The sequence below is a fragment of the Manis javanica genome, chromosome 16, assembly GCF_040802235.1.
Source record: "Manis javanica isolate MJ-LG chromosome 16, MJ_LKY, whole genome shotgun sequence".
NCBI lineage: Eukaryota > Metazoa > Chordata > Mammalia > Pholidota > Manidae > Manis > Manis javanica.
The window spans coordinates 59,817,460-59,840,295 of record NC_133171.1 but is presented as its reverse complement, the minus strand read 5'-3'; the positions used below and the strand labels follow the sequence as shown (position 1 = coordinate 59,840,295).

The window sequence follows — 22,836 nt, the reverse complement described above, 5'->3', positions numbered from 1 at the left end:
CAAGTGCCAAATGATTTCCCTCATTTGTGGAGTATAACGATGAAGCAAAACTGAAGGAACAAAATAGCAGCAGACTCAGAGACTCCAAGAAGTGACTAGTGGTTACCAAAGGAAAGGGGTGGGGCAGATAGGTTGGGAGGGAGAAGGGGATTGAGGGGTATTATGTTTAGTACACATGGTGTGTGTGGGGTCACGGGGAAGACAGTGTAGCACAGAGAAGACAAATAATGAATCTGTGGCATCTTACTACACTGATGGACAGTGACTGCAATGGGTGGGAACTTGATAATATGGGTAAATGTAATCACGTTGTTTTTCATACAAAACCTTCAGGAGACTGTCTATCAATAATACCTTAATAAATGAAAAAAGAAGTGTTGATATGAACATTTGTGTACAAGTATTTGTTTGGACATCTGTTTTTTTTTCTGGTAAAATTATTCTATTCCTTAATTGAAAAAGAAAATTTCAGAAAAAATATTTATGAAAGTGAAAAGTCAAAATACATAAAAGTTAGTACACAGTAAAATAAAATCTATACACAACACAGAGGATGTGTTTGGGATGAACAACCCTGCAGTCACTCAAAATTTCAGTCCCCCATCAGGATGAAGGAAAAATATTGCATGAGCACAGATTCAGAGAACATACTACTAATTTATGCTTCCTGACAAAATAATCACAACAGGACTCTGATTGAACAAACAGATTAAACACAACAGAGATCTCTGTAGGACAGCATTGCATATGCATAGTTAACCCTAAAAATAATGTGACTGTGACCGATCGTTTTCAATATAAACGCTAAGTAAGTATTGAAGTGGACAACATTGTATTTGGGGAAATGCAATGATTAACTGGATCGCAACACATTTATAGTATAATCTACTGCTTTGGATGAATGTCAGTGATAGTGGGAGGTGAGCAGTAGTAGGCAGAAATACATCATTCTTGAGAACTCATCTTTGGGTTAGGGAAGCAGTAAAGGAGCAGAACACATTGCTTAAAAGAAAAAAGGTATCTTGTTAACATTTTCCGTTAGTGTGCAAAACTTGCTTTAGCATTTTTTCTAGGGCAGTTCTGCTGGCAACAAATTCTATCAGTTTTTGTTTACCTGAAAAATAACTCCAATTCACCTTTATTTTTACTTTTTATTTTTTATTATTCATTTTGGTATCATTAACCTACAATTCCATGAGGAACATTATGTTTACTAGACTCCCCCCTTCAACAAGTCCCCCCCACATACCCCATTAGTCAGTATCCATCAGCATAGTAACATGCTGTAGAAACACTACTTGTCTTCTCTGTGTTGCACAGACCACCCCATGCCCCCCCATTATACATGCTAATCTTAAGGCACCCTTTCTTTCCCCCCTTCTCCCTCCCTTCCCACCCATCCTCCCCAGTCCCTTTCCCTTTGGTAACTGTTAGTCCATTCTTGGGTTCTGTGATTCTGTTCCTGTTTTGTTCCTCCAGTTTTTCTTTTGTTCTTATATTCCACATATGAGTGAAATCATTTGGTATTTGTCTTTCTCCACCTGGCTTATTTCTCTGAGCATAATACCCTCTAGCTCCATCCATGTTGTTACAAATTGTAGGATTTGTTTTCTTCTTATGGCTGAATAATATTCCATTGTGTATATGTACCACATCTTCTTTATCCATTCATCTACTGATGAACCCCTAGGTTGCTTCCATTTCTTGGCTATTGCAAATAGTGCTGTGATAAACATAGGGGTGCATCTGTCTTTTTCAAACTGGAGTGCTGTATCCTGAAGGTAAATTCCTATAAGTGGAATTCCTGGGTCAAATGGTAAGTCTATTTTGAGCATTTTGAGGAACCTCCATATTGCTTTCCACAATGGTTGAATTGATTTACATTCCCACCAGCAGTGTAGGAGGGTTCCCCTTTCCCCCAAACCTCGTCAACATTTGTTGTTGTTTGTCTTTTGGATGGTGGCCATCCTTACTGGTGTGAGGTGATATCTCATTGTGGTTTTAATTTGCATTTCTCTGATGACTAGCAATGTGGAGCATTTTTTCATGTGTCTGTTGGCCATCTGAATTTCTTCTTTGGAGAACTGTCTGTTCAGCTCCTCTCCCCATTTTTTTTTTTTTGAGAGGGCATCTCTCATATTTATTGATCAAATGATTGTTAGCAACAATAAAATTCTGTATAGGGGACTCAATGCACAGTCATTAACCAACCCCAAGCCTATATTTCAACAGTCTCCAATCTTCTGAAGCATAACAAACAAGTTATTACATGGTGAACAAGGTCTTACATAGTGAATAAGTTCTTACATGGTGAACAGTGCAAGGGCAATCATATCACAGATACTTTCGGTTTTGATCACACATCATGAACTATAAACAATCAAGTCAGATATGATTATTCATTGGATTTTTATACTTGATTTATATGTGAATCCCACGTTTCTCCCTTATTATTATTATTTTTTAATTAAAATGCTGAAGTGATAGGTAGATGCAAGATAAAGGTAGAAAACATAATTTAGTGCTGTAAGAGGGCAAATGTAGATGATAAATTCTGTGCCTATAGACTAAGTATTAATCCAAGCTAGACAAGGGCAACAAAACATCCACGGATGCAGAAGTCTCAAAACAGGGGGGTGAGGTTCTAAGCCTCCCCTCTGTTGGTCCCCAATTTCTCTCCTGATGGCCCCCCTGCAATTGTGCCTGTCTCAGGTTGTTCCTCCCTTGTCCTCTCCCCATTTTTTAGTTGGATTATTTGCTTTTTGTTTGTTGAGGTGTGTGAGCTCTCTATATATTTTGGATGTTAATCCTTTATCGGATCTATCATTTATGAATATATTCTTCCATACTGTAGGATGCCTTTTTGTTCTATTGATGGTGTCCTTAGCTGTACAGGAACTTTTCAGCTTGATATAGTCCCACTTGTTCATTTTTGCTTTTGTTTCCCTTGCCCGAGGAGATATGTTCATGAAAGAAGTCACTCATGTTTATGTCCAAGAGATTTTTGCCTAGGTTTCTTCCTAAGAGTTTTATGGTTTCATGGCTTACATTCAGGTATGTGATCCACTTCGAATTTACTTTTGTGTATGGGGTTAGACAATGATCCAGTTTCATTCTTTCACATGTAGCTGTCCAGTTTTGCCAATACTGGCTGTTGAAGAGGCTGTCATTTCCCCATTGTATGCCCATGGCTCGTTTATCATATATTAATTGACTATATAAGTTTGGGTTAATGTCTTGAGTCTCTATTCTGTTCCACTGGTCCATGGGTCTGTTCTTGTGCCAGTACCAAATTGTCCTGATTATTGTAGCTTTATAGTAGAGCTTGAAGTTGGGGAGTGAGATCCCTCCCACTTTATTCTTCCTTCTCAGGATTGCTTTGGCTATTCAGGGTCTTTGATGGTTCCATATGAATTTTAGAACTATTTGTTCCAGTTCATTAAAGAATGTTGTTGGTAATTTGATAGGGATTGCATTAAATATATATATTGCTCTGGGCAGGGTGGCCATTTTGACAATATTAATTCTTCCTAGCCAAGAGCATATCATGAGTTTCCATTTGTTAATGTGCTCTTTAATTTCTCGTAAGAATGTCTTGTAATTTTCAGGATATAGGTCATTCACTTCCTTGGTTAGGTTTATTCCTAGGTATTTTTTTAATGCAATTGTGAATGGAATTGTTTTCCTGGTTTCACTTTCTATTAGTTCATTGTTAGTGTACAGGAAGGCCTCAAATTTCTGTGTATTAATTTTTTATCCTGCAACTTTGCTGTATTCCGATATCAGTTCTAGTAGTCTTGGAGTGGAGTCTTCAGGGTTTTTTATGTACAATATCATGTCATCTGCAAATAGTGACAGTTTAACTTCTTTACCAATCTGGATTCCTTGTATTTCCTTGTTTTTGTCTAGTTGCCGTGGCTAGGACCTCCAGTACTATGTTAAATAACAGTGGGGAGAGTGGGCATCCCTGTCTTGTTCCCGATCTCAGAGGAAAAGCTTTCCGCTTCTTGCTGTTCAGTATGATGTTAGCTGTGGGTTTATCATATATGGCCTTTATTATGTTGAGGTACTTGCCCTCTATGCCCATTTTGTTGAGAGTTTTTATCATGAATGGATGCTGAATTTTGTTGAATGCTTTTTCAGCATCAATGAGATGATCATGTAATTTTTGTGCTTCTTTTTGTTTATAGGTGGATGATGTTGATGGATTTTCGAATGTTGTACCATCCTTGCAACTCTGAGATGATTCCCACTTGATCATGGTGTATGATCCTCTTGATGTACTTTTTAATGTGGTTTGCTAATATTTTGTTGAGTATTTTTGCATCTAAGTTCATCAGGGATATTGGTCTGTAATTTTCCTTTTTGTTGGGGTCTTTGCCTGGTATTAGTATTAGGATGATGCTGGTTTCATAGAATGATTCTGGAAGTATTCCCTCTTCTATTTTTTGGAAAACTTTAAGGAGAATGGGTATTATGTCTTCTCTGTATGTCTGATAAAAGTCCATGGTGAATCCATTTGGCCCAGGAGTTTTGCTCTTGGTAGTTTTTTGATTACTGACTGATTTTCTTTGTTGATAATTGGTCTGTTTAGATTTTCTGTTTCTTCCTTGGTCAGTCTTGGAAGGTTGTATTTTTCTAGGAAGTTGTCCATTTCTTCTAGATTTTCCAGCTTGTTAGCATATAGTTTTTTGTAGTATTCTCTAATAATTCCTTGTATTTCTGTGGTCTGTTGTGATTTTTCCTTTCTCATTTCTGATTCTGTTGATGTGTGTAGATTCTCTTTTTCTTTTTATAAGTCTGGCTCAAGGCTTATCTATTTTGTTCATTTTCTCAAAGAACCAGCTCTTGGTTTCATTGATTTTTTCTATTGTTTTATTCTTCTTAATTTTATTTATTTCTTCTCTTATCCTTATTATGTCCCTCCTGCTGACTTTAGGCCTCATTTGTTCTTCTTTTTCCAATTTTGATAATTGTGACTTTAGAATATCCATTTTGGATTGTTATTCCTTCTTTACATATGCCTGGATTGCTATATACTTTCCTCTTAAGACTGCTTTCACTATGTCCCACAGAAGTTGGGGCTTTGTGTTGTTGCCATTTGTTTCCATATTTTGCTTGATCTCTATTTTAATTTGGTCAGTGATCCATTGATTATTTAGGAGCATGTTCTTAAGCCTCCATGTGTTTGTGAGCCTTTTTACTTTCTTTGTACAATTTATTTCTCGTTTTATGCCTTTGTGGTCTGAGAAGTTGGTAGAACTTCAATCTTTTTTAATTTACTGAGGCTCTTTTTGTGGCCTACTATGTGGTGTATTTTGGAGAATGTTCCATGTGCACTTGAGAGGAATGTGTATCCTGTTGCTTTCAGGTTCAGAGTTGTATAGATGTCTATTCAGCCATCTGTTCTAGTGTGTTGTTCAGTGCCTCTGTGTCCTTACTTATTTTCTGTCTGGTGGATCTGTCCTTTGGAGTGAGTGGTGTGTTGAAGTCTCCTAAAATAAATGCATTGCATTCAATTTCCTCCTTAATTTTGTTAGTATTTGTTTCACATATGTTGGTGCTCCTCTATTGGTTGCATATGTATTTATAATGGTTATATCCTCTTGTTGGATTGACCTCTTTATTATTATATAATGTCCTTCTTTATCTCTTGTGACTTTCTTTGTTTTGAAGTCTATTTTGTCTGATATTAGTACTGCAACACCTGCTTTTTTCTCCTTGTTGTTTGCATGAAATATCTTTTTCCATCCCTTGACTTTTAGTCCGTGCATGTCTTTGGGTTTGAGGTGAGTCTCTTGTAAGCAGCATATAGTTGTGTCTAGCTTTTTTATCCATTCTATTACTGTCTTTTGATTGGTGCAGTTAGTCCATTTATATTTAGTGTGATTATTAAAGACATGTACTTATTGCCATTGCAGCATTTAGGTTTGTGGTTACCAAAGGTTCAAGATTAGCTTCTTTATTATCTTACTGTCTAACTTAAATTCACTTATTGAGCTATTATAAACACAGTCTGATGATTCTTTCTCTCCCTTCTTATTCCTCCTCCTCCATTCTTTGTATGTTAGTTGTTATTGTGTGTGTGTGTGAGTGCTCTTTTGTGTTTCCTTTGACTGCTTTTGTGGGTAGATTTTATTTTTTGCCTTTAGTTAGTATTTGATTGTTCTGCTTTCTTTGCTGTGATTTTATTTTCTCTGGTAACATCTATTTAGCCTTAGCAGTGCTTCCATCTAGAGCAGTCCCTCTAAAATACCCCATAGAGGTGGTTTGTGGGAGGCAAATTCCCTCAACTTTTGCTTGTCTGGGAATTGTTTAATCCCTCCTTCATATTTAAATGATAATCATGCTGGATATAGTATCCCTGATTCAAGGCCCTTCTGTTTCATTGCATTAAGTATATCATGCCATTCTCTTCTGGCCTGTAGGGTTTCTGTTGAGAAGTCTGATGATAACCTGATGGGTTTTCCTTTGTAGGTGACCTTTTTTCTCTCTCTGGCTGCCTTTAATACTCTGTCCTTGTCTTTGATTTTTGCTATTTTAATTATGTGTCTTGGTGTTGTTCTCCTTGGGTCCCTTCTGTTGGGAGTTCTGTGTGCTTCCATAGTCTGAGAGGCTATTTCCTCCCCCAGTTTGGGGAAGTTTTCAGCAATTATTTCTTTAAAGACACTTTCTATCCCTTTTTCTCCCTCTTCCTCTTCTGGTACCCCTATAATGTGGATACTGTTCCTTTTGGATTGGTCACACAGTTCTGTTTAAATGTTTCATTCCTGGAGATCCTTTTACCTCTCTCTGTGTTAGTTTCTCTGCATTCCCATTCTGATTTCTGTTCCATTAATGGCCTCTTGCATCTCATCCATTCTGCTTTTAAGTCCTTCCAGAGATTGTTTTATTTCTGTATTCTCCCTCCTTAGCTCTTGCATATTTCTCTGCAAGTCCATTAGCATGGTTATTTTGTTTACTTTGAATTCTTTTTCAGGAAGTTTGGTTAAATCTATCTCCCCAGATTCCCTCTCAGGGGAGGATGTCTCGGTTAATCTGGTCTGTATCAAATTCTTCTGCCTTTTCATCGCGATAGAGGTAGTCATGGGCAGTTGGTGCATGTGTCAGCTGGGAGAACCAAGTCCCATTCCACTTGCTCCTGGCCTTCCTTTCCTGGGAGAACAGTGACCCCTAGCAACTTGTGCTAGGTAGTTGCGTGCAGACACAGTCTCTGATTCTTGTCTGGGCTGCTGTGAGGCTCCGCCCAGTTGCTGTGGGCGTGGCTGCTTTCAGGCTGTTGGTCACTATGGCGGGGCCGAGAGGGAATGGGCGGAAAGCTGCTTATTGCCAAGGGGCCTCGGAGCTGCACTGCCGCCAAGGGGGTTAGGGCGCCTGGAATTCCCTGGGATTCTCAGTTGCTGGGTTAAGTGTCCCGGGACGCTTCCGTCTAGCTGTGGGGTCCCTGTCCCTTTAAGACTTTCAAAAAGCACTTACTTTTCTTTTGTCCCAGGGTCGCTGGTTGTGCGGACCCGCTCGCAGGTTTTACTGTTTCGTTTCCCTAGAATCCAGCACAGCATGCACTGTGTGTCTGTGCTCCTGGTGCGAATGGCTAGGGCTGGGTATTTAGCATTCCTGGTCTCCCTCTCCCTCCTCGCTCTGACTCCTCTCCTTCCACTGGGAGCTGGGTGGGGTGGCGCTCAGGTCCTGACGGACCACAGCTTGTATCTTAACCCCTTCGTAAGGCACTGGGTTCTCGCAGGTGTAGATGTAGCCTGGCTGTTGTTCTGTATCTTCTGGTCTCTCTTTTAGGAATAGTTGTATTTTCAAAAATATGTATGTTTTTGGGAGGTCATTTCTGCAGTCCTACTCCCGCTGCCATCTTGGCTCCTCCCCTTCTGGACATCTGTTTTAATTATTTTGGGTGGAACAATTTTACATTCCCATGAAAAATGTATCAGCGTTCTAATTTTTCCACATCTCTATAATGAACCAACTTTTAAAATTTAAATTTAAGCAGTACTTAAAAAAAAACTACACTATACAATAAGGCACAGGGTGAAAATTTATTTATCACAGAGGTTAAGTCTAAGTATTGTATTGTATTGGTTAAGGTATAAGTATTGGAAAAGCAGGCTAGAAAAGTGCAGAGATTTACTCAAAGTCAAAGCTAAAGGACACTTCTAACAAAATGGGGTCAGGAAAGAGGAAAATATTTTAGTAGCATTCTGCAACCCTACTCTTAAATTTACTCACTCCCAGTTCCTGATACTAAAATTGTTTCCACTGTCTTTCAGAGGATGAATAAGAATATCAGTAAAAGAGGAAGAAAGATGGTTTTCAAGTGGGAGGCAGGACACTGTGTGCCACAGAGCTGTAAGCTCATCAGTTCGGCTAAATATGAGCAGCCACTTAATATATCAGAGAATGGGGTCAGCCAACTTTTAAGTGCCCATTTAAGAAAATCTACAGCTCCCAATCTCCCTACCTTTCTGTCCACCCATAAACCTTTTTGGCCCCACCCATGTTCCAAGACACATTAGAAGAGTACTCCCAAATCTTTTCTAAAGCTCCCAGTTCTTTCTTCCAAATATTTTCTAATACTTCACTTATTGGTCTGGGAGAGAAAAGGGTACTGGGGTGATGTTTTCAAGTGGATGTTTTCAAAGTGGAAAGGACAAAGGCCTCTGGCTTGGCTTCCTGCTTCAGCACTCCTGTCAGCAGGAACTCAGGTGAGAGGACGGGCAGCCCAACCCGACATGGAGTGGAGCATCGAGGGAAGTCCTGCGAACATGTGATCACAACTCTGTGAGGCTGGGAAACAGAGCAAAGACAGAAAGTTAGGGGTGAAACAGAATCCTAGAAATAGGTTCAGGACCCACTAATCCATTGTAACATCACTAACATAGCACCTTCTTACTATGAAGCCATATGAAATACACTGCACTATGAAGTACTCTTGACAGAAAATTTATTTAGGCTGTTTATATTAGCTACAATTTACAGGAAATATAGAAGGCTGAAGAACAAGATAAATGAAATAAAAAGGGAACAAACAGAACAATCTAAATTGTGGAACATTCTAAAGGACAACTGACCTAGTTTCTGTGGGAAGTCAATGACATAAAAAAGGCTGGGTGGGTTAGGGTATGCTCTGAAGTACAAGAGAATTAAGAGATACAATTGTGGTAGTACTTGGACCTTCTTTGAATCCTGGTTTGAACTGTAAAAAGTAATTTCCAGATAACTAGAGAGATTTGATTAATGGAGTATGAGAAAATGGGCAAGAAACTATTGTTAATTTTGTTACAGATCAATAATGGCATTGTGGTTATATAAGAAAATCTACATATTTTTTAGTGATGTATGATTTAAGTATATAGGAGGTAATCATATATTTGCCATTTCCTTTGAAACACTTCAGCAAGTAAAATGAAAGAAAAAGGAAAAAAGGGATAGAACAAATGTAGTAAAACCTAAATAAACTGGTTATATTTGAGTGATTGGTATATGGAGCTTCATACATCATTCTCTCTCCCTTTGTGTATATTTGAAAACAGCTTAAATAAAAACCTGTCCATTTGGAATCAGAAGACTGCTCCCTTATTGCTATCCCTTTATATTCCACAGGTCTTCCTAGATGCTCTCACTATCCATGCTCCCATGTGTACCTCCATTTTTCCTCCAAACTTTTCCCATTCCAGCCACCTCTTTTAACTACTACCCCCATCAGATCCAGAACATACCACTCCTACCTTATAGGACCGGGGCATGCTGGGTAGGACAGTGCCTCCACAACAGCTAATGATCTCTCCCATCTGAGGTGGTGGTGGCTGGACTCCTGGGGTCACATGAATCTCATACCCCTAAAAGGAGGAAAATGGTGGAGACAGTAGATGTATGCCCTGAGAGGTCATGGGCTGTCTGGAAACCTCTGGAGGGAGGGCTGAAGTGTGGGGCAGAAGACAGCCTCTCACCTCCAGCAGCCTTCGTTTCCGAGCCTGGCTCAGGGCATCTTGCAGGCTGAAACCGAAGTTCTTCTCCTGCTCAGGATCAGTCACCACATACTCATCCGGGGGCAAGAAGTAACCAGCCTTGCGGGACTAAAGACAGTGGCAGTGAGCATCAAAGCTCAGCCCAGCCCATCACCCAGTAATCCTGCCTAGCAGTTGTAGGGAACTCACAGAATGTTTTCTGAATTGAGCCTTCTGCTTCACTAACCTCCGTTGTCCTCTTGGACCCCCTTTCTTCCCAGCACTCGAGTAGTGTCTGAGCAGTCTTCTCTGGTCACTGTTTCAATTGGTCTGTTATTATCTCCTGGACTCTTACCTGGTGCAGCCAGTCCAGGGAGAGAATGGGGATTCCTCGACCCAGGGCGCAAAGGAACTTGACTGTCCGGCGGATCCGATCAGTCACCAGGTGGGAAGCCTCTGCCACTGAGCTGGCCAGACTTCCTCCCAGGGCCAGCACCGTATGCTCTCCACGAGCATCCACCACTCCTGTAAAGAGCACCTGTGGGGGGTGGTGAGCCAGAGCTGGTCACAGCACCCTGTGCTGTCAGCATCCATCTCCAGAATACCTGAGATCTCCTCCCACCCTCCCACATCTGTCTCCCAGGAAGCCCCCTGCTCCTTCTTTCCTACTTTGGGGGCTGTGGATCCTTGGTTAGGTTTGGTTCGTCGGAGGCTGCGGCTTGGTATTCCCTTGGGCGGCTCCTCCTCTTCCTGGTTTTTCTTTCTTTTGCCTGGTCCTGGAATCACTACATCCTGGGATGGAGGAAGATCTTTGTGGGAGTTTCTGAGCCTCCAAGCCCTTTCCTAGCTTCATGGCCCCAACCCTCTCCTCACCTCTTCTTTCCCTGGTCTCTCTGTGGGATCTTCTTCTTCTTCTTTGAAGAATGCTGTGTTCTGGGGGACCTCCCTTCTTTGGAGCTGTTTCTGAAGTGGGGTTTCTAACTCCCTGGTAGCTAAAGGCCTCTTGCGGCTTTGAGAGGACTTGGACTGGGGCTCTGGGGTGGCTCCAGATCTACCTGCTGCCTCTACCTTTTGCATCTGGGGAGCATGAATGGGTGCCTCAGGAAGCTGGGCAAAGGCAGGGTCAGGGGTGGTCCTAAGGGACTCAGCTGCTCTCACTGCTCCTCGTCTTTGGTTCCTTGAACAGGAGTTAGGTTCAGCAGGTGCAGAGCAGGGTTCCGGGACCACAGGAGCAGTGAGGGACCCGTGCTTCCTAGTGGCCCTTGGTCTCCTGCTGCAATTGGCTTGAGGGATGGGTTTAGGGGAAATAGGCTGGCCTGTAGGGACAGGAGACTGGAATTCAGGGGTGGTAGGAACTGGCACAGTACTTATTGTTGAAGACTTTAGTTTATTGCTCTGACCGCCCTGAGCTATGGCCTTGAGGGCTACAAGCTGCTCTGTGAAGGTGGGAGGTTCAAGATCAGGGGCTGTGGGTTCCATTGGTTTTGGGCTCTTGATGGAGGGTCTACGTGTCTTGCCCTGAGTGGCCCGAGATGTGGGCTCAGGAGTGACAGGCTGATCTATGGATGTGGAAGGCTGAAGTTCAGGGGCTGTAGGAACAGGTGGTTCAAGAGTCTTGGCAGAGGACCTATGTGTCCTGCCCCGAGTGGCCCGAGATGTGAGCTCAAGGGTAATAGGCTGGTCTGTGAGGGTGGAAGCCTGGAGCTCAGGGGCTGTGGGGATAATTGGTTCTGGGGTCTTGACAGAAGACCTCTGTGTCCTGCCCCGAGATGTAGGTTTGGGGGTGACAGGCTGGTCTGTGGAAGTATAAGGCTGGAGCTCAGGACCTGTGGGGACAACCGGATTGGGTGTCTTGGCAGAAGACCTACGTGCCCTGCCCCGAGTGGCCAGAGATGTGAGTTTGGGGGTGACAGGCTGGTCTGTGGAAGTGGAAGGCTGGAACTTAGGACCTGTGGGCACAACTTGTTCAGGAGTCTTGGCAGAGGACCTAAGTGTCCTGCCTTGAGTGGCCTGAAATGTAAGCTCAGAGGTGACAAGCTGGTCTGTGGGGGTGGAAGTTTGGAGCTCAGGACCTGTGGGAACAACTGGTTCAGGGGTTTTGACAGATTTATGTGTACTGCCCTGAGATAGGGGTTTGGGGGAGACAGGTGGGCCTCTGGATGTGGAAGGCTGGGGCTCAGGAGCTGTGGGGACAACTGATTCAGGGGTTTTGACAGAGGACCTACGTGTCCGAGCGGCCCAGGATATGGGCATCGGGGTGACAGGTTGGTCCGTGGAGGTAGAAGACTGAAGCTCCTGGGCTAAAGGGACAACTGGTGCAGTGGTCATTTCAGAGGACCTATATGTCCTATTTCGAGTGACCCGAGATGTGGGCTTAGGGCTAAGGGGATGGTATGTAGGGGTTGCAGGTTGGGGCTCATGGGCTACAGAAGAGACTGGAGAGGGTGTCATTCTGGAGGCCCCTTGGGGCCTGACTTTGGGTTTTTTTGGGTGGAGAGGCTCTAACTCTGAGGACAAGGAAGTTTCTGAAACTTGCTGCCTCCCCTTTTTCCTGGCCTTGGGAATGGGTGGCTCTAAAGAGGGTGGAGAGGGAGAAAGGAGGGACTGGGGTACAGGATGTTTTTGGCTCTGAGAGAAGGGGGGGTTTGGCTGGGGGTCTGAGGCTTTAGGCACTGAAGGAGACAGACAGGCATCTGGGGATTGCTGATCACTCTGGAAAGAAATAGAAGCAAGCAAGGGAGGAAGAGTCAGAGGGAAGAGAGGACTTAGATACTGTTTCTCAACACTTGCTTCTGGTTAAAGTGTGCTCACTGACATTTCTCTGTCTGTTTCCTCTCTCCCATTATATGGGGAACTTCCTGGGGAGGAAGCAGTCATCCCACCCACAGACCTCTCCCCATAACCCTGGTAGAGCATCCTCTATATAGATGCTGGCAACAAAGAGGTGATTGGGAGAAAGAGGGAAATGATACAGAGAAAGGGACTTTCTAAAACAGGTGTGGAAACAGATATGGAAAACACCAGGTGCCAAGGTAAAGGGACAGAAGCCAACTAAGGAGTGGCAGAAAACAAAGAACTTTGAGAAGATGGGGAAAAGGAATTGATTAAAGCAAAGTCAGGGGAAGCGGCGTGGGGGTGGTGGAGACTATTCATGGAATAGTGGAGGTAGAGAAAGCAGCTCTCACCCTGGAAGCCTTCTCAGCAGGTGGTATCTTGCAAGTCAAGTGGCCTAGATGGAAAGTAAAGATAAATGTAGGTGAGGTTTAAGCAGTCAGTCACTTAGGGGCTGATTATCATACGGGCTGTGTACCACCTCGGGTTCCTTCTGCCTTTATTTACCCCTCCGCTGCTTCCTGGGGCTCACTAGGGCTCCCCCTCCTCCACCTGACTGACTCCCAGAAGCTACTGTGGCTGAAGCAAGTCCCTGAAGGTCCCCTGCCCCTGATGCAGGCTCTGGTGTTGGATTGAAGGCCTGCCCTTTCTGGGCTTGGCTCCCTCCCTCTGTATCCCCTGTGTGCCTCTCTGTAGTATCACTTTGGTTTCTTTGACGTCTAATCCACCTGGCTTGCCATCTCTCTGGCAGTTTCTCTGCTTCTCTCTCACAGACTTCTCTTCCAAGTGCCTGCTTTTCTATTTCTCTTGTATTTCCTTGAGTGTCTTACTTTCCACCTTCAGGCTCTCTGTATCCCTTTCAGTACTTTCACGGTCCACCTTTTGATCAGACTCCTGTCCCAGAATGTCTCTAGCTAACACCTGCTTCTGTTCTCTAGCCTGTGTCCCCATGGGTAGCTCTTCCTCTCCCATCACATCTGCTCGCTCTCCCTCTTGTGGCAGTTCCTGGGTTTCCCTCTCTAATGGCCCTCTCTCAGGCGTTGCCCTCTCTGCTCTTTCTCCTGGTATACCCATGTCTTTCTTCACAGTGTGCATTTCTCTACCCAGTGGCTCTGCATGAACTGGGCTCTTTGGATGTTGGTCTTGTGGTGTTGCCCCAGGTGGAGAGGGGCAAGATGCATGGATGTCCAAGTGGGCAGCAATGGGCTGGGGCTCTGAGGCCTCAGACTCTCTTGGACAGAATGGCTGTGTAGCCAAGACCTCCCATGGCTCTTCCAGGGCATCTAGAAGTAGTCAGAGAGAGAAAGAGAGAGAGAGAGAAGAGAGATGTAGATTGAACAAGTAATAGGCTGAGAGAAGATTAAGATAATGAATAATAAACCTAAGTGGGTTATCAAAGGAAAGCTGCGAATAAGGACAGTTACAACATTTAATGTTATTTGGAAAAGGAAGACTACACACCTTCATGTAGAAGCCTTCATAGCAGCCTCGTTAAAAATAATGCTAAACCAGCTGCTCTATGGGTCTGACAATATGGCATTTTCTGATGACATGGAGAAACATCAGCAAAATAGTGACAGAATATGAAAGAAATGTGTCAAGGGAGAAAACAAGGATGTCAAGTAAGGGACACAGAGGAGAGGAGTCTCTTCTACCTAGGGCCTGGAAGTGGCAACAGGAAGGACCAGCCAGCCTCGTGGGGTAGAAAAAACAGGAAGGCTTGGGTGGGTTCATCCTGTGTGCTTTGGACTGCAGCACAGGAAAAGATGGCCTGAGCACAGCTCCTCCACAGAACTCCAGGACTCCTGGTCTCCTGCCCCACCCATGACAGCTTTCACACCCTTCAAGGACCACCAGTCTCATCTCCCCTGGTATCCATGTAACACAGCTGTCCTCACCTTCCCGGCTCTCATCCTCTCTCTCCACAAAGCACTGGGTAGCTTGTAGGTACAGATCTTCAGAATCTAGTTGGGAAGGAATTCAGAATAGATAGTAAAAAACCACAGCTGACTCTCAATTCCTTGTTTTCTCCCCTACCCCTATCTTTGGTCTCCCCAAAATTCACATGTTGAAACCTAATTCCCAATGTGATGGTATTTGGAGGAGGGAGGTGATTAGGTCATGAGGATGGAGCCCTCATGAATGGGATTAGTGCCCTTGTAAAAGACCCCAGATCTCTCCCTTGTGCCCTACTGTCATGTGAGGACACAGTAAGAAGACAGGGGCCTATGAATAAGGAGGCAGGCCCCCACCAGAACACAACTATTCTGCCTCCCTGATCTTGGACTTCCCAGCCTACAAAACTGTGAGAAACAAATTTCTCGTTTATATGAGCCACCAGTCTATAGTGTTTTGTTATAGCAGCTCAAATGGACTAGATAACCTCTAAGCTTTCTTTCTTTTAGGGGCCTAGGGAGGAAGGTAGGCCAGCACCCACTATGATGGTTTCCTCCAGTCTTTGGTCCTATCTGCATGTGATTCTCTCACCCTTTCTGGGGGGGCCTGGGCTCCCTCTCTCTGGGTCTGGGTGGATTCCCCTGGACTGCCTGTGATCACCACCAGATATGTTTGGTTCTCCCTTGAGACAGGGAGGAAGCCCTGCACCACCTGTGCCACAGGTGACTCACCCTGGGCCCCTGCCTCAAGTGCTCTCTCCTGCTCAAGCACAGCCCACTCCGTTCCAGCATCCCCTTCTGCCAGAAGCCGGCTGCCTCTGACATCTGCCACTGCTGAGACTGCTGAGGCTGTGCCTCCTTCCACATCTGTTCTACAGCCCCCAGCTGGAGACCAGGCTTCCTCTAGATGCACCTTAGGCAGGTCTGCTGGACCATCTTCTGCTTCCACATCTGTTTGACTTGTCCCTGCCACCAGCACCTGACGCTTCTCCAGCAGGGTAACAGCTGGCCCCAGTGGGACTTTCTCTTCTACTTGTGTGCTGACATCTACTGTGGCAGAGGCTTGGCTTCTCTCTAGGGGGACCTCAGGTAAGCTCTCATCTTCCTCCCCCTTTATATCACTGTCCCTGAGAAGAGGCTGGATCTTCTCTGAATGTGCCTTGTAGGTGTGACTCTTGGGGACAGTCTCTCTCTTTTCCACTGGGATCCCCTCCTCCTCCACATCTGTGTCACTGTCCCTCACAATAGAGGTTTGGTTTTGTTCTAGAAGGGCTACAGGTTGGGCCCTGTCCTCTTCCACAGCTGTATCTCTGCTCCACGGAATGGCTCGGCTCTCTTTTAGCTGTGCCAGAGTAAGTGCAGCTGAGACTTCTTCCTCGAGACCTGTATTGCTGCCAATCAGCACAGAGGCTTGGCTTCTCTCCAGAGGGCTTGCCAATGGGGCCTCACCCTCCTCCACATCTGTATCACTCCCAGTCTGGCTCTCTTGCTGATGGGCCAAGCCAGGTGCCTGAGAACTCCTCATACTAACTTCATAGAAGATGTGCCTCTTCTTTGTGGGAACTACAGCTGGGGTTGCAGGGATCCCCTCTTCTTCCACGTCAGTATCACTGTCTATGAAGCCAGAAAGCTGGGCCCTTTCCAAGTGGGCCTCAGCTGGCCTTCCTGGAGGCCTGCCTGCACCAGTGTCACTATCCTCCCCAGCAGGTGGACTCATCTCCAGAATCACCCCAACTGGAACTTCCCCTTTCTTTGCATCCCTCTCAACTGTTCGTTTATTGTTCCTTTCTTTCACTGAGCACTGATCCTTTTCAAGCTGGGTTTCAGTTGAGACAGTTTTAGGCTGCTCTGTCTCTGCAGTGGCACCTCTTCTAGCAGCTGAGGAGAACTTTCCTACTGCTGGTCGCTGCCTTTGTTCCTCATCTGTGTCACTGTCCAAGTTGAAGGCAAAAGGTGGCCCAGGGCCATCTGGGGCAGGAGAAGGCCCCTCTTCATCACTGTGAAAGGAAGAGAAGAGAGAATCTATAGAACCTAGTTCCCAAGGCAGGATACCCCACTCAACTCTGAGCTCTGTGAGGGCAGTATTTATTTTTCTCTCTCCAGCAATTAGTTCTCCACTTGGCACCTCAGTGGTACTCAATAAAAAAATCCAGCTGAGTGAGAGTACGCGTGGCTCCCCAGTCCTCTTTCATGGTAATCATCTCTCCTAGAGATGGATCCTCCAGTCCCTGGCTCCTCATCCTTTTGAGGACTTGGATGTCTTGCCCTTGACACTCACCTCTCTGGAACTACACTTGCCAAAGGGGAGGTCCTTGGTCCTTTCACTACACATCTTTCAGGAAGAGAATCTGCCAAGAGTAGAAGGGAGTAAGTTGACAGTTTTACACTCACCATCTCCATTTCCTTATCACCCATTCAATCCACAAACTTACCTACTTCCTCCTCTGAGTTCTCAGCCAGCAGGAGCTCCTGGGGTTGAGTTCTTCCCTGCACCCTGGGTGTCTCTTCTACAGTTAGAGGGCCCCGGGAGACATGGGGCAGGGGAACATCTAGGTGCCGGTACTGGCAGGGCAAGTCAGCAAAGAGAATCAATTCCTGGTCCCTCAGACGATGACTCATCCCAGGGCTCAGGACCTTAGGAGGCCTCAGGATTTGAGTACCATTGAGGCTCCCACAATCCCGGAGGACAGGTGCCTTGTCCAAGGCCAAGATTTCAATCACTGCATGTTGTTTGGAGATGGATGGAAAGGGCAGGGCCACGGAGCAATCGGGCATTCGGCCTATCACATTCTTCCCAAGGTAAAGTGGGAAGTCTAAGAATTAGAGAGGTAGACAGGTTAAGACGAGAGTTCTGGCCTGCTATGAAGATGATGTCTTATTAAGTACCCTGCTACTCACTCAAGATCCCTACATGCACTAGAAAATAAAAGACCCTAGGACATCTAGGCTTTGAAGAATATATGCAATATATTATTTAAAGTCAGTAAGCCATCCACCCACACTGGATTTTTTTTCTATTGTAGTAAAATATACAAAGTTTACCACCTAACCATTTTTTAAGTATACACTTCAGTGGGATTACATGCATTTACATTGTTGTGCAACCATCCATTTCCAAACAATCTTGGATTTTTATTTGAATTTCTTCATCTTCTCCTACCAAAGTAAAATCCCCCCATTGTGTCCAGGGCATTTGCCTGGAGTAATCAACTCAATCAGCCCCCTCTTCTCCATTCTCAGTAAAAAAAAAATTTTTTTAGACCTCCTTGAAACACTATAAACTTCTTGCAACCCTCCAACTACATCTCCACAAAAATAAGAAACCTATACCAGTACTTCTGCAACCAGTACTCTCTGACCTTTTTCTGGTCCATGGGCACTACTGAAGATATGCAGTTGCCCTATGGGTTTCAAGCTATACCCCAAGGATTCACTGGGTCTCTCTGTCTCCTCCTCTTCTTCAACCTCCCAGTTAATAGCCTGGGTGTCCTCCATGATCTGGGAAGGAAACACATTATCATCATCTCTGTCATTCGTTCACAAACATGGCTTTAAGAAAGAAGACTGGTAACTCAGGGTAAGCCTGGATAGTTAAGGAGGCTGATGCTTCTTGTCTGACAATTATTCTGCTGTCATCCTTCAGAAGCATTTAGAAGATATTTTTGACAGCACATAACAGAAATAAATATAATGTCCTAAATACACACATATATGTAAACATATGTGCATATTTATGTAGATAAACGTTTTTGAGAAATAATGTTTAGCCTTACTACACATAACACATTGGTGGTTTTCAGGGTATTTTTTTTCTATTCTCTATTTTTTAAATGCCAAATTGCAACCCATTAAATTTATTTCACTATCCACTAACAGGTTTCAATCCCTAGTTTGAAAAACATCATTTCAAGGGGAGCTAATTATTGCTAAGCATCAACTATGTGTCAGGTATTGTGTTATGTGTCAGGCATAGAAGCCACATGAAATAGGCATTTAGGAAACATAGGCTAAAAACATTAAATCATTTGCTCAGGATAACACAACAGGTAAGTCCAAGGATAGGAATAAATGTGCTTTTGGCTGCAAAGCCCATGCTTTTCACACTTTACCAGACCATCCCAGTGTGACCAGATTAAACTGCAAAGAATTGTAACAGCTGACATATATAGAGGCTTGCTATATGTGGGGCATTATTTGTTAGTTTATATTGACTGACTCATTTAATCATCACAAGAACCCTGTAAAAGAAGTATAATTGTTAGCTTCTATTTCTCAGATAAAGATTCTGCAGAATAGATGGGTTAAAGAACTTGCCCAAGATCACCCAGATAAGGTCTCTCCTCTGTTTAATATCTGAAGGCTTTCCATGCCACAAGATAAAATCTAAACTCTTCAGCAAGACTCTCTGTGATCTGAATGCTATGTCCTGCAATCTATCACCTTCCCTGAAAGCCTATGGTTCAGCCACATGGACCTTCTCCCTGATAGCTGAACACACTGTCACTGTTGTCCCCCACATCTGCATCACTTAGCTAGCTCCTTGGCCATTCACTCCTAGTTTTCTGCCAACTCCTACCCATCCTTTATGATTCAATTTAACTGTCACTTTCTTAGCAAAACTTTCCTGTAATAGTCCCTGCTTTCTCGTGTTGCTGGTGTATCCACATGGCCCACAGTGGTCAGCGGACTTGTGCCTAAGGCTTCTCACTACAATGTAATCATTACTTTCCATTTCTGCCTTCACACACCCCTTTGAGGACTGGATCAGCAGAACTAGGTCTTTTCCTCTGGGGTTCATCATATTCATAACAACAGTTACTTTATTCCTGCTGTTCCATTCGAAGTGTTCAGGGTACATTCATGAACCAAACGTAAAATTAACCCTGCCCTTTTGGTCAAAGAACAAATGAAAAGAGACGAAATCTCACAAAAGTATGGGTGAACATTACTTAAATGCCACGCTAGAGGAACTGCTGACAGGTAAAGTAGGACACCTTCACGGAGATAGAGCTAACTCTGTTCTTATGACTGGCAAAAGCAGGGGGTGCCCATGACGTTTGGTTTCAATTTAATGGGCCACCATCTTTGATTCCCAACCCAGTGGGTTCCCTCCTGGCCCAACGTCTCCCTGTGTCTTCATACCTAAACTCGGGGAGGGACGTCAAGTGAGGATGAGTATTACAATCCGAGAAGTAAATTTCCAAGTCTTCTCCGCCCAGTCGCACCCAAGGCACGCCTCTCCCGCCCTCCGGGAGAACCAAGATGGCACCCTGGGCGCCGTGGGCGAGGCCCCCAAGAACTCACCTACTTTGAGTCGCCGCGCGCGCCACGAGTAACGGCCACGACCTGGTGCGCGAGCGCCCTGGTCTGGAGAGAGCCAATTCGCTGATTGGCTCCTGCCGCAGTCTGTCACGGCCCTGATGCACGCCGATTGGTAAAGCCTGGGCCCAACGCGACGGCTCAACCAGAGCCTCGTCCCCGTCCCGCCCCCCTGCTGCTCAAAGGGGCCCCTCCTCCGCCGAGCCGGTTATCAGTTGAGGCGGTAATCAGAGGCCGCTGTGCGCGCATAGAATGGCGCACCTCGATTGGGCAGCTCCGAGGGACAGCCCACTACCGCTTCACCACCCACCGCCCACTTCCCGCGCAGATTTCCAAACGTGATCACAGAGTCTGGCTGTCGGCGGCGGATAGACGGCTTATCATACTGCGTCTCGTGCGGCCAGAGCGCCCTTCCTCGGTCCTCCCAGGCATGGTGTCCGCTGACTCATGAGAAATGAAAGCGAGTGCGGGTTGCAGTCGTGTCTCGAGGCTGCAGTTTGGAGAACTGCCCTAAGGCGTGGCACTGAGGACTCTTTGCAATGGAAGTTCATTTCCTTTTGATTTGTTTTGTTTAAAAGTCCTTGTCATTTCCTCCCTGAGAATACATCCCTGACGGACATTTTCCTAAAGTAAAGATCCCTAGGCGGACAGAGAGAACTGTTTTGCTAGTCATCTTAAAGGCTTGACTGAGGTCCTTCAAGGGGCTGAAGGAAGTATGATAAAATCATCTATTTATCTCAGACTAAGACAAGAAGAAAATAATAACTATTTGACATGTATAATTTAGGAAGTCCTTTTGCATTCATTATGCCACTCCATTCTGACCACAACAAATAGGCAGAAGTAGATTTTACAGAGGGAATTGAACCTCTGTGGAGTTAATGACTTGCGGAGATTCCTACTGTTAATGTAAGGTAGAAACAGTCGTCTAATTGTAAATTTTGATGTCTCTCCACTACCACAAAATAGCTACTCCATTGTGATCATCCCCCAAAACATAAAACACTGTATTTTAAGTGGGTAGTAGGGTTTTGGACAACTTGATGTTCCTTACTTAGCACTGGAAATAAGTGAACGTGAGTTAACAGTGATGACCTTGATATCACATGTCCTCTATTATATAGTGCTTGCTGTATTGGTGTACACACTTCTCAACAAATTGCAAGATCCTGGAGACCAGGTTGCCAATTCTTAATCATTTTTCTATCCCTAACTGATGCCAGGGTTCTTGCTCGTGGAGTCGAAGAATGAACTTAGCAAACACTTAAGGTAGGAGAGCCAGGGAGAGGCTTTTATTTAAAGTGAGAGGACAGAGCTCCTAGCTCATGCCTGGAGGGGACAAGAGAGCCTGGGGTGGTGCTTTGTCTAGGGGATTTATAGGCAGTTGAGGATTTTTGGGAACGTGATAAAGGACTTAGGGGTGTGGACTTGTTAAAAGTGGTCTTAGAATGTTCATCCTTAATGAGACATTAAGTCTCTTTTCTCATCAGTCCTCCAGGTAATTCTGCAAAATTAACATAAGACATTTACTGCAGATTCTTTCCCAGAATAGCAGCTTCTTGGTCTGGGAGCATACCTGCCCTGCCCTTAATGTGGGTTGAATTATTGTCTGTTTGCCGAAGAGTTTAAGAACTGTACATCTTGGGTTTTAAAAGGCAATCTCATCTTTAAGGTGGAATCTTTCTTGCTTACTATGTTGTTTATGGCTGGGCTTGCTTGCCATATTAATTGCTCAGGTTGCAAATTACTTGATTAGGTCAGAAGGAGGAAAACAGCAAATATAGTCTGGACCTTTTAGCATGCTAAAGATAATCTTACACATGATTACAAATGATTAGCCTAATGAAAACATGGGCTATGCTGAGACTTTATCTGGGGAATATTAACTGATCCCACTGAAGAATGACTCTAGAGCTTAATGTTTTGCTAGGGGATTTCTTTGCATATAGTGCATATAGTTACATTGTTCTGACTATAATTATATTGCCTTGCTTTTTCTGAAGGCCTTCACCCTACTCTAAGCCCAAGGTCCCTGTCTCATAACCTCTGGTTTGATGGATACTTAATAACTATGGGATGAATTAATTCCCTCAGAAGTATATCACCCTGATTTGAGTTCATCCAATTTTCTCCCATCAGTTCCCTCCACCTTTTATTCCTATTCTGAGGCTCTTGAAAGGTTGCATTGGCCAGCCACCAAGTCAGTGAAACCAGCGAACTGAAAAACCACTGACTTCATCAAAGTGTCCAGAGAGGCAGGCTGGAAGACTGAAGTTCTATCAGGCACCTCACCCTATAATTTTCGGTTTGACAAAAACACAGTCTCTTCAACACTGCTCCAAGGCCCAGATCCCCTATATGGGAAGCAGACTTCGGGCTTCACAGATCCCAAATAGCAGTTTCTCCAAACCAACTTATTCTTAGAACATACCTCAGACAGTTACACTTCTATCCTGAAAAGCCCTTGTTGCAGTTTTGTTTCTCTTTCTAAACTTTATCATTAGAGAAAACTCCCAAGAAAATAGCAGCGGGACAATCCCCTCCTCCTTCGGAGGTATCTTGGGGAGCAGCGGCTTATCGGAGATCATACTTTAGGTCACCAAAGGACTAGCAGTTAGGTATCAGCAGGGTGCCGCATTTATCCCGTTTTCGCTGAGTTAAGCAGTCTTGTCTTTCCCCCGAGCTACCGCAGTGGGGAGCTTTCAGGGCGTACCCACCCCACTTTCCAACGCCTGGCAACCCAGTGTCCCCAGTTCCTGTATCCCCGAACACTACTCCTTTTTTGTACAAAAAGCTCAGGCATAGAGGAAATAAATTTTGCGCAAGGTAATTTTATA

The 22,836-nt window shown here is 44.5% G+C and overlaps 1 protein-coding gene across 9 annotated transcripts; it reads right to left on the bottom strand.

Moving 5' to 3' along the window:
* Positions 1–8,031: 8,031 nt before the first annotated feature.
* MDC1 (mediator of DNA damage checkpoint 1) lies at positions 8,032–20,427 on the bottom strand. 9 transcript variants are annotated; one of them, XM_073224240.1, is made up of 14 exons: positions 19,985–20,427; positions 18,040–18,178; positions 17,113–17,493; positions 16,959–17,028; positions 15,413–16,677; positions 14,684–14,749; positions 13,856–14,068; positions 13,139–13,182; positions 10,827–12,665; positions 10,623–10,745; positions 10,309–10,491; positions 9,957–10,082; positions 9,726–9,845; positions 8,032–8,793 (listed from the first exon to the last, which is right to left on the bottom strand). In XM_073224240.1, exons 2-14 carry the CDS (start codon positions 18,173–18,175, stop codon positions 8,629–8,631), a joined length of 4,731 nt encoding a protein of 1,576 aa, XP_073080341.1. In that variant the 5' UTR covers positions 18,176–18,178; positions 19,985–20,427; the 3' UTR covers positions 8,032–8,628. The 9 variants fall into 9 exon arrangements, with proteins under 9 accessions (XP_073080341.1, XP_073080343.1, XP_073080344.1 ...); XM_073224242.1 differs by having other exon boundaries at positions 19,989–20,427; XM_073224243.1 differs by having other exon boundaries at positions 13,889–14,068; positions 19,985–20,426.
* Between the last annotated feature and the right edge of the window lie 2,409 nt (positions 20,428–22,836).